This window comes from Ovis aries, chromosome 26 (assembly GCF_016772045.2).
Source record: "Ovis aries strain OAR_USU_Benz2616 breed Rambouillet chromosome 26, ARS-UI_Ramb_v3.0, whole genome shotgun sequence".
Classification (NCBI taxonomy): Eukaryota; Metazoa; Chordata; class Mammalia; order Artiodactyla; family Bovidae; genus Ovis; species Ovis aries.
Window position 1 is genome coordinate 19,352,459 of NC_056079.1, and position 16,347 is coordinate 19,368,805.

General features: G+C 45.1%; 1 protein-coding gene across 2 annotated transcripts in view; it reads right to left on the minus strand.

Annotated features, from left to right (window-relative positions):
- MICU3 (mitochondrial calcium uptake family member 3) overlaps positions 1-14,346 on the minus strand; it is an 85,507-nt gene extending 71,161 nt beyond the window's left edge. For both annotated transcript variants that reach the window (XM_027962686.2, XM_015104575.3), the window contains exon 1: positions 13,936-14,346. In XM_027962686.2, the coding sequence (XP_027818487.1) occupies positions 13,936-14,325 (390 nt within the window). In that variant the 5' untranslated portion in view covers positions 14,326-14,346. The remainder of the gene's footprint in view (positions 1-13,935) is intronic.
- Positions 14,347-16,347: the final 2,001 nt, after the last annotated feature.

Below are 16,347 nucleotides of genomic sequence, written 5' to 3' on the forward strand. Positions count from 1 at the left end.
CAGTATACAGCCTTGACGTACTCCTTTCCCAGTTTGGAACCAGTCCATTGTTCCATGTTCAGTTCTAACTTTCTAATATTAGAAAGAGTAAAATGATTTTGAGATTAAAAAACTATATAGGTGAAATAGACCTTACAGATTCAAATCCACCATCCCTACACCTAATCGGTAGGGTGTTTCACTATAGTTGTATTTCCCTATTGCTAGTGATATTAAGCATCTTTTCATGTATTTATAGGTCTTTTGAATATCTTACTCCTGAATTGCCTATTCGGACTTTTTGCCCATTTTTCTATTGTGTTGTTGTTTTTCTTATTAATCTGTAGATCATCAATATATATTCTGGATACTTACTTCATGGGAGTGCTATGTATCTTAAGTATCTTCTTCCATTCCAAGACGTCTTTGTATTTTCATAGGTGTTTTTGTTTTATTGAAGTGAATTGAGGCAGTGTTTTCCATCTGAAATTGTGTTCTTTGCCTTATTTTGAAAGTCCTCCTCCTCCTAGGGTCAAAATTTCATTTTCATATATTTTTCTCTAAATATCTTGAAGTTTTACTTATCACCTTTAAGGCTGTAATCCACCTGGGTTATTATTGCAATGGGGTAGGCATCTAATTTTCGAGATTGATGCAACTGGCCTGAACCATGGCCGTGGGCGCTTTGGAGGCCAGAGTGAGCAGAACACCCTGACCTAGCTGCTCATGGAGATGGATGGATTCAACTCTACCATGAACGTCATTGCGCTGGCCGGCACCAACCGCCCAGACGTCCTTGACCCAGCCCTGATGTGGCCGGGCTGCTTCGACCGTCAGATTTACATTGGCCTCCTGGAAATCAAAGGCAGGTTGTCTATCTTCAGGGTCCACCTGCATCCACTCAAGTTGGACGAGAGCCTCAGCAAGGATGCCCTGGCGAAGAAGCTTGCGGCCCTCACTCCAGGCTTCACAGGTGCTGATATTTCTAATGTTTGCAATGAAGCCACCCTAATCGCCGCCCGCCACCTAAACCCCTCTGTCGGGGAGAAGCAGGCCATCCAGAGGGTCACTGGAGGCCTTGAGAAGAAGACACAGGTCCTGCAGCCCAGCGAGAAGATGATGGTGGCCTACCAGGAGCCTGGCCATGCCATGGTGGGCTGGTTCCTAGAACGCGCAGACCCCCTGCTCAAGGTGTCTATCGTCCCCCAGGGCAAGGGGCTCGGCTATGCCCAAATGCCTGCCCAGGGAGCAGTATCTGTACACATGGGAGCAGCTCTTTGATTGCATGTGCGCCATGCTGGGCAGCCACGTGGCTGAGCAGCTGTTCTTTGGGCAGGTCACCATGGGGGGCCAGGACGACCTGAGGAAGGTCACCCAGTGCACCTATGCCCAGATTGTGCAGCTCAGGATGAGCGAGAAGCTGGCCCAGGTGTCCTTCGATTTCCCATGGCCAGGCGAGGCGCTGGTGGAGAGGCCATTCAGCGAGGCCATGGCCCAGCTCATAGACAAGGAGGTGCAGCGGCTCATCGGCTCCGCGTCTGCGCACACCCTGGACCTGCTCACTCACTGCCGCCGAGCAGGTGGACAAGGTGGGCAGGCAGCTACTGGAGAAGGTGTTGGAGTGGGCCGACATGGTGGAGCTGCTCGGGCTGCGGCCGTTGGCCAAGAAGATCACCAATGAGGAGCTCCTGGAGGGCACGGGCGGCCTCCACCCCGGGAGGCGGGCACGGGCGGCCTGGAGGCGGGCACGGGCGGCCTGGAGGCGGGCACGGGCGGCCTGGAGGCGGGCACGGGCGGCCTGGAGGCGGGCACAGCCCTTCCTGAGGGTCTGCAGGGCTGGCGTGGGGGGCCCGCTGCAGGAGAGCCGAGCCTAGTGCCTCCGCCTGAAGAGCAGCCTCCGGGACCCCCAGGAAGCAAATTAAAGCACATGTAACCCGAAGCAATGGCACCCCACTCCAGTACTCTTGCCTGGAAAATCCCACGGACAGAGGAGTCTGGTGGGCTGCAGTCCATGGGGTCACTATGAGTCGGACACGACTGAGCAACTTCACTTTCACTTTTCACTTTCACACATTGGAGAAGGAAATGGCAACCCACTCCTGTGTTCTTGCCTGGAGAATCCCAGGGTCGGGGGATCCTGGTGGGCTGCCGTCTATGGGGTTGCACAGAGTCGGACATGACTGAAGCGACTTAGAAGCAGCAGCAGCAGGCATCTAATTTTACTTTTGCTTCCCACACAGAACAGTTCAACTCTAATCAAGTCCTACTGTTTTGTATATCACTGTTATCCAATATTTGAGATCCAGTTTGGTTTAGCTTTTGAGATAATAATTATTATTTTTGTAATATGTAGTCAATATTTAAGATTTACTTCATCTTTACTGATTTCTTTATTTACTGTTGCTTCTTAAATTTCACCCTTTTTTCATGTTCATTTCTTCCTGATAGTCACTGTTTAATAGTTCCTTCAATGATGATCAGAGCAATCTCAGACTTTGAAAAATGAATTTATTTTATCCTCATTCCTAAATGATAATTTATCTAGGTAAAGATATCTAATGGTAGTTATTTTCTCTTATCTCTTTGAAAATACTATCTAGTTGTTTCCTGACTTCTATCCATTGTCACAAATTAGTCTTCAATCAGGCCAACAGCCACGCCTTTCTAGGAAACTGGTTCTATCTTCCTTTATTTTTGATTTTCAGTTTCACTATAATCTGACCATTTGTATTTATCCTGCTCAGGACTGTTTATGCTTCCTGAATCTGAGGATTAATGTTTGTGTTCCTTCTAAGAACTGTTCAGGTATTCTCTTAGAATACTGCTTCTCATTCTCTCGGTTCTCTGAGCCTGTAATCCCTAATTGAGGAATTTTAGACCCTTTCAGTCTATCTTCCACATCCCTTAAACACTCCTTAGTATTTGCCATCTCTCTCTTTTTTTTTTTTTTGGCTGTGATGGGTCTTGGTCACTGTGCGGGCTTTTCTCTAGTTGAGACAAGTAGGGGCTACTCTCTAGTTGTGACCTCAAAGGTTTCTAATTGTGATGGCTTCTCCTGCTGCAGAGCATGGACCCTAGCGTACTCAGGCTTCAGTAGTGGCGGCTACAGGCTTAGAACACAGGCTCAGTAGCTGTGGCACACGGGCTTAGCTGCCCCACAGCATGTGGGATCTCCCTAGACCAGGGATCTAATCCATTTCTCCTGCATTGGCAGGTGGATTCTTTACCACTGGACCACCAGGGAAGTTCTGCCATTTCTTTAAAAGTGTGTTACATTCTGTGTAGTTCCTCAAAATTATCTTCCAGATTACTAATTGCCTCTTCAGTTATGTTTTATATGCTGTCTAATCTATCCAACCTCAAAGACCATATTTTACATTATGAGAAGTTCTATTTGGTTCTTTATTATAATCTACCATTCTTCATACTGATTTCCCATTATGCCTTTAATCCTTCTGAATATCCTTAATTGACAGACTCAACCAAATGATCCTATTATTAAACTGTGAGGAATATAATCACTCAGCTTGCTGAGTTTATGAGTTTATCCTCCTAGAGGCCTTCTCTGTAGAAATTACAGGTGGCCTGTATTTAGGGAATCTCCCTCAAAGAAGTTTTTATTTTTTTCTGCCGGCTTTATCAGTTTGTTGTTGTTGTTGTGTTTTTTCCCACCCAGGGTAATAGAAGTGCTAACTCTAAACCCATATGAGGCAGTGTTGTTGTTTATTTACTAAGTCATGTCCAACTCTTTTGCAACCCCATGAACTGTAGTTCACCAGGTTCCTCTGTTCAGGGATTTCCCAGACAAGAATATTGGCGTGGGTTGCCACTTCTCACAGGGATCTTCCCAACCCAGGGATTGAACCCACATCTCCTGCATTCACAGGTGGATTCTTTACCACTGAGCCACCTGGGAAGCCCCATGAGGTAGTGTGGGACCATTTTTATACATTCTCAGGAGAGTCCTTTTTTCCACTTAGAGCCCATGCAGACATCTTCAGGCTTCCCTGTCATTGCCCAGCACCGGGAGGGAGGGGAGGGGTCTGGGGAATCACTCGTTCATCATCGGTTCTGTTGCTGTAGGCTCTGGCTTTAGGGAGATGGAATTTCAGTTCCAACTTTCCAAGGTCTTGTTTCCTGTCCCCACGAAGGCCTTAAAATCCAAACCCCCAGGATTCCATGAATAACAACTCAACTGCTCTCTCACTGAAGCCACAGCTCACACTATTCTAGCTCCTAGTTTCCTCTTTACTTCTGCCCTGGCAATTTCCTTTAGTTTCTTAAAAGGGTGGAATGGTATTTAAAAGGATGTTTAAAATATTTTGATGACAGATTATGGAGCATGCTGTATGGATAAAACCAGAAGGCTAAACCATTTATTTTATTAAGTGAACATCCCATAATTTATTTAGGAGCATTTTCTTTTCACTTAAAAGCTATTCTCCCAACACAATATATTTCACAACCGACAAAGACCAATATATACCTACTGTTCATTCTCTAGTTTTTCCTTAGAAAGAGGACTCATGTTAGCTGGGCCCAAGAGCACACAGAACAAGGTCATATCTCTCAGGCTTTGTTGCAGTTGGATAGGCCGTTTGATGAAGTTTTCGCTAATGTAAATAAAACTGTTTTTTGAGACTTCCTGGAAAGTCAATTTAAAGGCTGCTGACTCAGCCAGACAGGGCACAGGAGAGTAAAGGCAAGGTCATCATCCTGACTTCTTTCTCCTGACCTCAAGCCAGCTGTTCCTCATGGCACATTGCTTTTACTTATTTCAACCTATGTTATTTCCACAATCACTTTAATCCCTGAGTTTAAAGCTGTGGCACAGGGCAATCAGTAGTCATTTACAGATGTGAGAGTTGGACCAGAAAGAATGCTGTTCAGTTCAGTTGTTCAGTCGTGTCCGACTCTTTGCAACCCCATGAATCACAGCATGCCAGGCCTCCCTGTCCATCACCAACTCCCAGAGTTCACACAAACTCATGTCCATCGAGTTGGTGATGCCATCCAGCCATCTCATCCTCTGTCATCCCCTATTCCCCCTGCCCCCAAATCCCTCCCAGCATCAGGGTCTTTTCCAATGAGTCAACTCTGCGCATGAGGTGGCCGAAGTACTGGAGTTTCAGCTTCAGCATCAGTCCTTCCAGTGAACACCCAGGACTGATCTCCTTTAGGATGGACTGGTTGGATCTCCTTGCAGTCCAATGGACTCTCAAGAGTCTTCTCCAACACCACAGTTCAAAAGCATCAATTCTTTGGCGCTCAGCTTTCTTCACAGTCCAACTTTTACATCCATACATGACCACTGGAAAAACCATAGCCTTGACTAGACAGACCTGGCAAAGTAATGTCTCTGCTTTTGAATATGCTATCTAGAATGGCCAGAACTTTCCTTCCAAGGAGTAAGCGTCTTTTAATTTCATGGCTGCAGTCGCCATCTGCAGTGATTTTGGAGTCCAAAAAAATTAAGTCTGATACTGTTTCCACTGTTTCCTCATCTATTTCCCATGAAGTGATGGGACCAGATGCCATGTTCTTAGTTTTCTGAATGTTGAGCTTTAAGCCAACTTTTTCACCCTCCTCTTTCACTTTCATCAAGAGGCTTTTTAGTTTCTCTTCACTTTCTGCCATAAGGGTGGTGTCATCTGCATATCTGAGGTTATTGATATTTCTCTCAGCAATCTTGATTCCAGCTTGTGCTTCTTCCAGCCCAGCATTTCTCATGATGTACTCTGCATAAAAGTGAAATAAGCAGGATGACAATATGCAGCCTTGACGTACTCCTTTTCCTATTTGGAACCAGTCTGTTGTTCCATGTCCAGTTCTAACTGTTGCTTCCTGACCTGCAGATAGGTTTCTCAAGAGGCAGGTGGTCTGGTATTCCCATCTCTTTCAGAATTTTCCACAGTTTATTGTGATCCACACAGTCAAAGGTTTTGGCATAGTCAATAAAGCAGAAATAGATGTGTTTCTGGAACTCTCTTGCTTTTTCCATGATCCAGCAAATGTGACAATTTAATCTCTGGTTCCTCTGCCTTTTCTAAAACCAGCTTGAACATCTGGAAGTTCATGGTTCATATATTGCTGAAGCCTGGCTTGGAGAATTTTGAGCATTACTTTACTAGCGTGTGAGATGAGTGCAATCGTGCGGGAGTTTGAGCATTCTTTGGCATTGCCTTTCTTTGGGATTGGAATGAAAACTGACCTTTTCCAGTCCTGTGGCCACTGCTGAGTTTTCCAAATTTGCTGACATATTGAGTGCAGCACTTTCACAGCATCATCTTTCAGGATTTGAAATAGCTCAACTGGAATTCCATCACCTCCAGTAGCTTTGTTCATAGTGGTGCTTTCTAAGGCCCACTTGACTTCACATTCCAGGATGTCTGGCTCTAGATGAGTGATCACACCATCGTGATTATCTGGGTCGTGAAGATCTTTTTCGTACAGTTCTCCCATGTATTCTTGCCACCTCTTCTTAATACCTTCTGCTTCTTTAGGTCCATAGCATTTCTGTCCTTTATCGAGCCCATCTTTGCATGAAATGTTCCCTTGGTATCTCTAATTTTCTTGATGAGATCTCTAGTCTTTCCCATTCTGTTGTTTTCCTCTATTTCTTTGCTGAGTGGCCAAGAATTGATACTTTTGAACTGTGGTGCTGGAGAAGACTCTTGAGAGTCCCTTGGACTGCAAGGAGATCCAACCAGTCCATCCTAAAGGAGATCAACTGCGAATATTCATTGGTAGGACTGATGCTGAAGCTCCAACACTTTGGCCACCTGATGTGAAGAGCCAACACACTGAAAAAGACCTTGTTGCTGGGAAAGACTGAAGGTGAAAGGAGAAGGGGGTGACAGTGGATGAGATGGTTGGATGGCATCACCGATTCAATGGACATGAGTTTAAGCAGACTCTGGGAGATAGTGAAGGACAGGGAAGCCCGTCATGCTGCAGTCCATGAGGTTGCAAAGAGTCAGACACCACTTAGCAACTGAACGACTACAACAGGGCAATCACAAGCAGCCTTGGGCAGAGATCACTGTAGAGGGAGGACAGGAGGGAAAGAAAGGGGAGGAAGATCTGTACTTTCTCAGGCAGAAGCTAAACATTAAGTGAAGATCAAATTGCTTCTGACTAGTATGCGATACTCTGAGTGAATCAGGAGTTACACCAGAGTGTCTCCACCCATTTTTCTAGGTCAGGTAACTGTCCCATCTGTCCCCCAATACCTTTTTAGTCCAAAGGAATCAAGCTTCCTAGGGAGTCACTGTACCCATCTACAATTAAGAGAGCACAGCTGCACAGCTACGTGAATTACATATGCATTGAAGAATGCCACTTTCTCTACAGATTTTAAGAGAATCTAAGTCCTGAATAAAACATATCAATGAAACATGGAAGAGTCATGTTTCTAGAATTTTTCTCTCAGCTGATCATCAAACAATGCACCCCCTATAATCCCAGCAACTTCTGCCCTTATAAATCTTGACAATTAGATCACTCTACTGTGGTTCATTTTTCCATATCCTCCCAGTTTTCACCATTCTACTGAAGATCAATGTTCAACTCAATCTATGGCTTCAGCCAAGCTTCGAATTCTGAGAGATGAGGGGTGTGGGGAAGAAGACACAAGTGCTATTCTCTTATAATCTGCCAGCAGGTGGCAGGCACCTTGAGAAATTTGCCTCCTGGCCTACAGTTTTATAAAACCTTTTAAGTAACTACCATAATGACTCAGGATAAGTTCTAGATTTTAATTATTTGGTGATATATAGGTGCAATATTTTTGAAAGTTAAATACTTAGTTCATGATAGCACTTTTGAGTAATAAACTTTAGAATATTTGAATTGCAATCTTTTGTTGGTTTCCGTGACCTTCCTGGCTTTCTTTAATCTGTCTGGGTCTCAGCTTTTTGCAGAGTTCCATTTCTCTGTTGGTCTTATAAATTGCTGATGCTCACCAGGGCTCTCTCCTTAAGTGCTTTTTCTTGTTATGTGTATTCTGAATAATGTCATACATTCTTACGACTTTCAACACTTGACAACTCCCAAGTCAGTATCTATAGTACAGATTTCTCTCCAGTGCTTCTGACCTATGTATTGAGCTAGAAACATCCCTTCAGCTGTCCAAAGATCCTTTGATCCACTGTGCAAGTTAGAAATTCATCATCCATGTACACTACCCCTAACCTGTCTTTTTGTTATTTCTCCTGAGGACCTAGTCTCAGTGAACTGCTGCACTACCCACCCAAGTCACCCAAAACAAAAACTTGAATCTCATCCTAGACACTTCCATCTCTCTCATTCCTGAAGACCAATCAACTGCCAATCCTGTTGACCTCCTAATCTCTCTCCCATCCAGCAACTTCTAAGTGCCTCACTGTCATTTTCCTAGTAAAGCCACAACCATCTCTTGTCTAAAGAAATATCACTGTTAAAAACTGCTTGCCATGGAAATTCCTTGGTGGTCCAGTGGTTAGATCCCATGCTCTCTCTACTGAGGGCCTCAGTCAGAGAACTACGATCCCACAAGCCTCAAAGCACAGCAAAAATGAAACAACATAAACTGCTTGATGTGTATTTTCTTTTTAACCAAGAATGTGGAGAACCATACCATCTAACATTCTCTCCTAAGAGGCAATAGCATCTCACCTGGCCACCCTGTGACAAATAAATCTACCAGATCCTGAAAGTGAAAAAGTGAAGGTGTTAGTGAACTCTTTGTGACCCTATGGACTGTATGTAGGCCATCAGGCCCCTCTGTCCATGGAAGTCTCCAGGCAAGGTACTGGAGTGGGTTGCCATGCCCTTCTCTAGGGTACCTCCCCAACCCAGGGATCAAACCCAGGTTTCCTGCATTGTAGGCAGATTCTTTACCATCTTAGCCACATGGGAAACCCAGATTCTACCAGGAAAACAAAAGAGGGGATCACCTAGTTTAACTTCCTATACAACCAGGTTATTCTACACAGAATTTACCTATCTTCAGCTTCCCATCTACGTGACTCCTCTCATAAAATTCTTCTACATTTACACATCTGGCAAGTTCTTCAATATTCCGAGAAAGAAGAAGCATTACCTCAAGTATCAAAATGTGTTGCCTTAAAAAGAGGTTGGAAAAGGTATACAGCGAAAGAAACTTAAAAATACATGATTATTGGCCTTTATTATAGAAATACACAAAAGAGGTAAAAAATTTAAAAAAATACTGTTCTCTTTTCTTCTTAAGACGAACAAATCATAAAATAGGTCATGCCTTACAAATAATATATAAAATAGTAGGTTAAGGTATGTTAAGCAACCTAGCAGATTTAAAAAAATTCTGACCCTGAAACAGAAAGCCAGTTTTAGAACAAAAATTTTTCCACTGATAAAAATAGTGCTTTAAGGTTAACTGTAGGGTTCTAAACAAAATCTTGTCAACATCTCTGTATAACATTAATAACATTCAAGTCCATATTTACAGAAAAATTTTGGCAAGCCAAGCTTGCACAATTAAAACAAATAAAATGTCACATGATTTGGTCTCCCAAAGCCCAGAATTTTGACCTTGGCTGAAGTCTTCCCAATTCTAATGCTATAAATAACTACTTTAGTTGAATAAAATATGAAACTATTAATTCTCACAGGATGGGGTTGTGTCTTTTCAATGTGTATGTCCTGGGCAAATATTTAGCATGGGTTTATTTGCTCAACAAATATTTACTGTGTGCCTACTAAGATTAGAGGGCTTCCCTGCTGGCTCAGTGGTAAAGAACCCGCCTGCCAATGCAGGAGACACAAGAGATGCGGGTTCAGTCCCTGAGTTGGGAAGATCCCTGCAGGAAAAAATGTCAACCCACTCCAGTATTCTTGCCTGGAGAATCCCATGGACAGAGCAGCCTGGCAGGCTACAGTTCATGGGGTGGCAAAGAGTCAGACACAACTGAGGGACTAAAGAACAAGAAACCAGGAATAGGCTCCATACCAGGCAATGAAGATATAAAGGTGATCAAGACCAACACTATGCTGCTCCTTAAAAGACTAAGACAGCAGAGAAGACAGTTAACAAAAAATTGCAAAAAGTCATCATCTGGGAATACAGGATAAGCAGGGGTATTTGAACAAATCTATCAGGGAAGGCCTTCTGGAGGAAGTTCAGAGGCAGTGTCTTTAAAACAAACATCTTCAAGGTAACAGAACTGTATGTCTGTAGGCTACTGTTGTTCACTCCCATCAGTTATATTATTCTCATAACAGCTATAGGTTAATTTATATGCTAGGTTTATGTTCAATATAAAATGAAGCTTAAAAGAGGCTTTATAAATCGAAGTTTCTTAGCTATAGTATGAAACATCAAAAGGAATCACTTCTACCACTTCAGGGAAATCAAATATCAGCATAATAAATGAAGAGGCAACACAAGTTGAAACTATTTCTGACACATGGCAGATTGAGCTCATGACTTTCAGCCCCTTCCTCTTTTAACCACATTAAAATCACAATAAATGAATCTCTCAAAAGGTGTAAACACACAAGGACTAAAAAAGGAAAGGAGACTTAAACACTCAAGATAATTCATCAGACTTGTAAAATTGCAGACCTGGAGGAGTGATAATTGACCTAGAGAAGCAGAGGCGCTCCCTGGGTGCCGTGGAGGAGGAGGCCAAACAGAAGTTGGCTGATTTTCAGCACAGACCCCAGAAAGGATGAGGCCCAGGGAACACATGTTGTTGTGGAAGCAGAGCAAGCAGTGGGGCTGAAGACAGAGGATGAGATAACAGCATGGAAGCCCATCCCTGGACATTCCCCCAGCACACAGGCACTCACAAGAACATGCACCTGTGCCTGAATCCAGAAGACAACTCCTCCTCCCAACTCACCTATTCTTTACAGAAGTGCAATGACACCAGAGAAAAAGACTTTTAAAATACTGACATTTGGATGCCACCCTAATGAAAGGCCCAGATTACCAAATGAAAAGTCATGCTCAGGTACAAACAGCTTCTCAAATTCAGACAGGCAGCAACCACAGGTAAGCAAGGTAAATCTCCAAAAAGGAAGTGACAGCTTAGAAAATCAAACAAAAATTTAAAAAAAAAAATCTGGAAGAAACAACACAATGCATAGAGTAGTAGACAATTTTTTAAAATCCTATAATTAATATCCTTATGATACAAAGAGTACTTTAGCAGCCATAAAACAAAACAGAATGCTGAAACACATGAATAGCAGAGAACACAAAATAGTTCTTAACGCAGGTTAGAAGATAAAGTCAAAGATACTTCTCATAAAAATAAACAGATTAAAAAGCTGGAATTTAAGTAAGATTAGAATTTGAATTAGATTAGGATCTGTCAGGAAGTGTAACTTCAGACTGACACAGATTCCAGAAAAAGAAAACAGAGAAGAAACTCTCCAAGAAATAATACAAGAAAAGTACAAAGAACTTTCAGATGTGAATTTCCTTACTGAAAGGATCCTTAAGTATAAGGCACAATAAACAAAAAAATGCCCACACCAAAGCTCATTATCCTGAAATTTTCAAACACCAGGGATAAAAAGATTATAAAAGTTTTCAGAGGGCAGGAAAAATAAAATACAAAAGGAATAAGGGTAAGACACAGTTCAGTTCAGTCGCTCAGTCATGTCCGACTCTTTGCAACCCCATGAATTGCAGCACGCCAAGCCTCCCTGTCCATCACCAACTCCTAGAGTTCACTCAGACTCACATCCATCGAGTCAGTGATGCCATCCAGCCATCTCATTCGTATTATTTGATTTTTAAAACAATGTACAAGAATTTTATAAACACCAAGCAATAATAATATAGGTAAATAAATACAGACAATAAGTAAACAAATGAATAAAATAAAAATACAAATTTGCTGAATGCTCACTACATGCTAGGAGTGCCATTCTAACTCCTTTAAATATATTAACTCATTTAACTGTCACAACTCTATGAGACAGACTCTATTATTTTCACAGATGAGGAAACTGGCATTGAGTTTCAGTAATGACACGACTAGGAAGTGATAAAACCAGAGTCCCAGCTTTCTGAGTGTGGGCTTTCAAAAACTGCATGACACTCTCTCAACTTTAACAGTAAAATTGATTTTTTAGAAAGAAGAAAATACCATTTGAATCTTCAGTGTTCCCAGATAACTGTGGTTGATTAAAAGGCTTCCCTTGTGGCTCAGCTGGTAAAGAAACACCCTGCAATGTGGGAGACCTGGGTTTGATCCCTGGGTTGGGAAGATCCCCTGGAGAAGGGAAAGGCTAGCCACTCCAGTATTCTGGCCTGGAGAATTCCGTGGACTGTACAGTCCATGGGGTCACAAAGCCTTGGACACGACTGAGCACCTTTCACTTTCACTTGGTTAAACAGGACACAAGCATAACATGTGTTTGTGGCAGGGGCAAGGGGGTGAAGGTTGAAGGTATTTGCTAGTATTTTAAGCATTCACTGTATAAAGAGACTTTGTGCTATGTATTTGTGATTTGCTACTAGAAGGTCCTTAATATAGATTCCCTGCTCTAAATACATCAATAGTCTCCACCAAAAGAACTGATGAACTTACATCAGATCACCATCACCTATTTGGGCAAAGAATAAAGGGTATATAAATTATATTAAAGTTCAAAACAGAATAGCTGTCTCTTTCCCCAATTATTGTCATCTAAGCCCTTCACATTCTTCCTGTCTTGCAAGAATTTTCCTAGATGACTTCCTAGTCATGCATGACTCAATACACTAGTAAGACAAAAGCTTCTTGCTGCTCTTCTCACTCTTGCCTCATACTCACCTTTACCTTATATTGTCAACTACATGATACCTGAACAGTTTCCTCTGAAGTTCCTCTACAAGAGTTAATCCTCTTTCAGTTTCCTACTTTTACTGTCCTATCCAACTTCTCGCTTATTGACCGTACTTAAGAGTATCTCGGAGAAGGCAATGGCACCCCACTCCAGTACTCTTGCCTGGAAAATCCCCTGGGCGGAGGAGCCTGGTGGGCCGCAGTCCATGGGGACGCTAAGAGTCGGACACGACTGAGCGACTTCACTTTCACTTTTCACTTTCATGCACTGGAGAAGGAAATGGCAACCCACTCCAGTGTTCTTGCCTGGAGAATCCCAGGGACGGGGGAGCCTCATGGGCTGCCGTCTATGGGGTCGCACAGTCGGACACGACTGAAGCGACTTAGCAGCAGCAGCAGAAGCAGCAGCAGCAGCAGCAGCAGCAGCAGCAGCAGCAGCAGCAGCAGCAGCAAGAGTATCTGGCTTTACTGGGGGAGGAGGGAGGGAGAGAAATATACTTCTTGAATAATTGTTGTTGTTGTTTTTTAATCTGGTGACATCTTCACTGTTCTTTCCGACCTATGTATGATAAGGAGGCTACACAGTTTTGGCGTTTCCGCTCTTGGGACTCATAAACCTCCATACAATAATGCAGTGGCCTCTGGGATCTCAGACCACGCCTTTGATGCGCTCCTATGGCGCTGAACCTCCTTGATCATGCGCTGAGGCCCGGGAGTATGTTCTCTAGCGTTATGCAGCCCTTCTTTTTGCCATAACTTTCAGCCTCCCTTGTCCTTGGCTTCGGCTGGGTCGGGGTTTTTTGTTTTATTTTGTCGTGGGTTTGGGCTTTGGTGGCTAGGTGGCGGCTGCAGCAACCTAAAGGTCCTGATGTGATGCGTCAAGACATGTGATGCACCAGATGTGTCTTGCCCACGCTGGGTGAACAGACTCGGGGCTGCCCGGCCTAGAAGGTTTCGGTCTCGCTCACAGGACGTCCCCGATCGGCGGCCCCAGAGTCACACCGCGACAACCCCCAACGTCGAGTCTCACGCGCGCCCCGCGCGGCCGTCACCCCGTCTCTCCCGGCGCTCAGGTGTTAACACCTGGCCGTCCTCACCCCAGGAGTCACCTGCCGGCCAGCCCAGGCGCGCGCAGGCGCTCCCACGCACGTACCGTCTCCTTGGCAGCGGCGACCGGGATGGGAAGTAGCCTCCCGCCGCCGGGCGGGTCCTCTGGCTCGGCAGCCGCGCTCTCCGAGGGGAGCCAGGCGCCCGCCGCCCGCGCGGAGTCGGCCCTGGGGTCCCCGTACAGCTGGTAGCACACCAGGCCGACCAGACCCCCGCCGGCCGCGGCCGCGAAGCTTAGCTCCCGCCAGCGCCGCCGCCGCCTCCAAGCCGCCTCCGCCACAGCCCCCTCGTCCTCCTCCCGGCAGGAGAAGGGCCGGCCCGGAGGGCCCGGGGCTGTCCCCGCAGGCCGCCCCCACGGCCCAGGGGCGGGATGGTGAGGCGAGCACGGAGGCGGCAGCCGAGGCGGCGGCCACAGGAGCCTCCGCAGCGCAGCCATAGCGGGAGCTGCCGGCGCCTCAGTCGGGAGGGGGCGGGTGAGGGGGCGGAGGGGGGGCCCGAAACCTCGCGAGAAGTCGGTGCGCCGAGCTTCGCTGCTGGTCGAGAGCGACCCTACGATTGCCGCCCCTCACTCGAGTCACCTGTCGGAGCGCCTTCGGCTGAGGGGTGTAGAGGGGTGGGGGGGCGGGGGCGTCTCTGGCTGCGAATAAGCCTGGGGAGGAAGAGGCACAACCGGCTGCTCCTCTGCCCTGCATTCCCGGCCCAACCCCGCGGTCATAAATATCTTGCGCCTGCCTCCGGAGACACCTGACTGCGCGAGAAGCCAACACCGCAGGCGACAGCCCGGGTCGGCGGGACTGGGCCGAGCCCTCGGTTGCCAGGGTGTCCCGGCGCCCCTCCGCTGACTGGGTCCTCCGCCTCTGCTTCGCGGGGGTGGGTCTCCGTCAGCCTAGCGCCCCGCTAAGAAAGTCACATCCCCTAACGGTATCCTGATCTTCAGGTAGACCGTGAATAATTTGCAATTGTATCTTCAGGCGTTGCGACAATAAATGGCACATAAAAATTTGGCTCAAGTCATAAAACTATTAAGTCAAAGAATTTTTTTTTTATTACGTGACAGTTTCTGATATTTTGATGGGAGAAGGCTAATACTGTTTGAGGGAAGAAGGCTAATACATTTTTTTCTTTTTTTTTGAAGGAGAGGTGCAACTGCTTTACAGCGTTGCGTTAGCTTCTACTGCGAGACAAAGTGAATCAGCGATACTTAAACACGTATCCCTTTTGAGCTTCCGTCCCAGCCACCCCTTCCCGTCCCACCCATCTAGGAGATCAGAGCACAGAGCTGAACTTCTGTGCTGTACAGCAGCTTTCCACTAGCTATGTGGATCGTCTTAGAGTCTTGTCGCTCAGAGTTAAGTCAGGAAGAGAGAAACAAATAGAGTATATTAACCAGTATATGTGGAGTTTAGAAAAATGGTACAGATAAACCCATTTCCAGGGCAGGCATAGAGAAGCAGAGTAGAGAACACACACGTGGGAGGCGTGGAGAAGGGGAGATGGATGATCTGGGAGATTAGGATTGGCATACCTGCTGTTTTTTAGTTATCCTCCATGTGTTTAAAAACCATTACTATACCTGCAGTGACTTCATTCAATACAACAGAGCTGTCTTGAAAGATACTTTTGGGAGAAGCTGTTGATATAAATAATGGGTAAGCACATTGTGTCATTTTTGTTATTTCTGTACTTGTTTGTTTGCTATACTTCATGAGAAAGTGTTTATGACATTTTTATCAGTTTCCTACCCCTGAAGGCAGTTTTGGTAACTTGGTTACCTAGCTTTGGTATTTATATTCTGGAATGTTTAGAGGAGCCCTTCAAATATTCTGGATCTAGGGATGTGTACAATTAAATTCAGTAATCTCAATTGAGCTGTAGTCACAAGGGGTTTGAGTGCATGCTGTCACTTCAGTCATGTCTGACTCTTTGTGACCCTATGGACTGTAGCTAGCCTGGCTCCTCTGTCCATAGTATTCTCCAGGCAAGAATCCTGAAGTCAGTTGCCATGCCCTTCTCCAGGAAATCTTTCCCATCCAAGGATCGAACACCCAGTTCTCCTACAGCTCCTGCATTGCAGACGGATTCTTTACCACTGAGCCACCAGGGAAACATCCACAAGGGGTTTAGATCCTGGCAATTCTTATGAAGACTAAGGGTTTTCAGAGGCAAACAAAATGAGATTTTCTGGCCCAGATTCTGAAATTGCCATTCCTAACAAAGCCCTTGCCTATAAGTAATCTATCAGATACACCTGAATTACTTCTTATTTTAATATAGGCTAATGCCAACATCTGTTGGATCATCCAAAATGCAAGAGAGTTCCAGAAAAACATCTACTTCTGCTTTATTGACTAAGCCAAAGCCTTTGATTGTGTGGATCACAACAAACTGTGGAAAATTCTTAGAGATGGTAATACCAGACCACCTGGTCTGCTTCCTGAGAAATCTGTATACAGGTCAA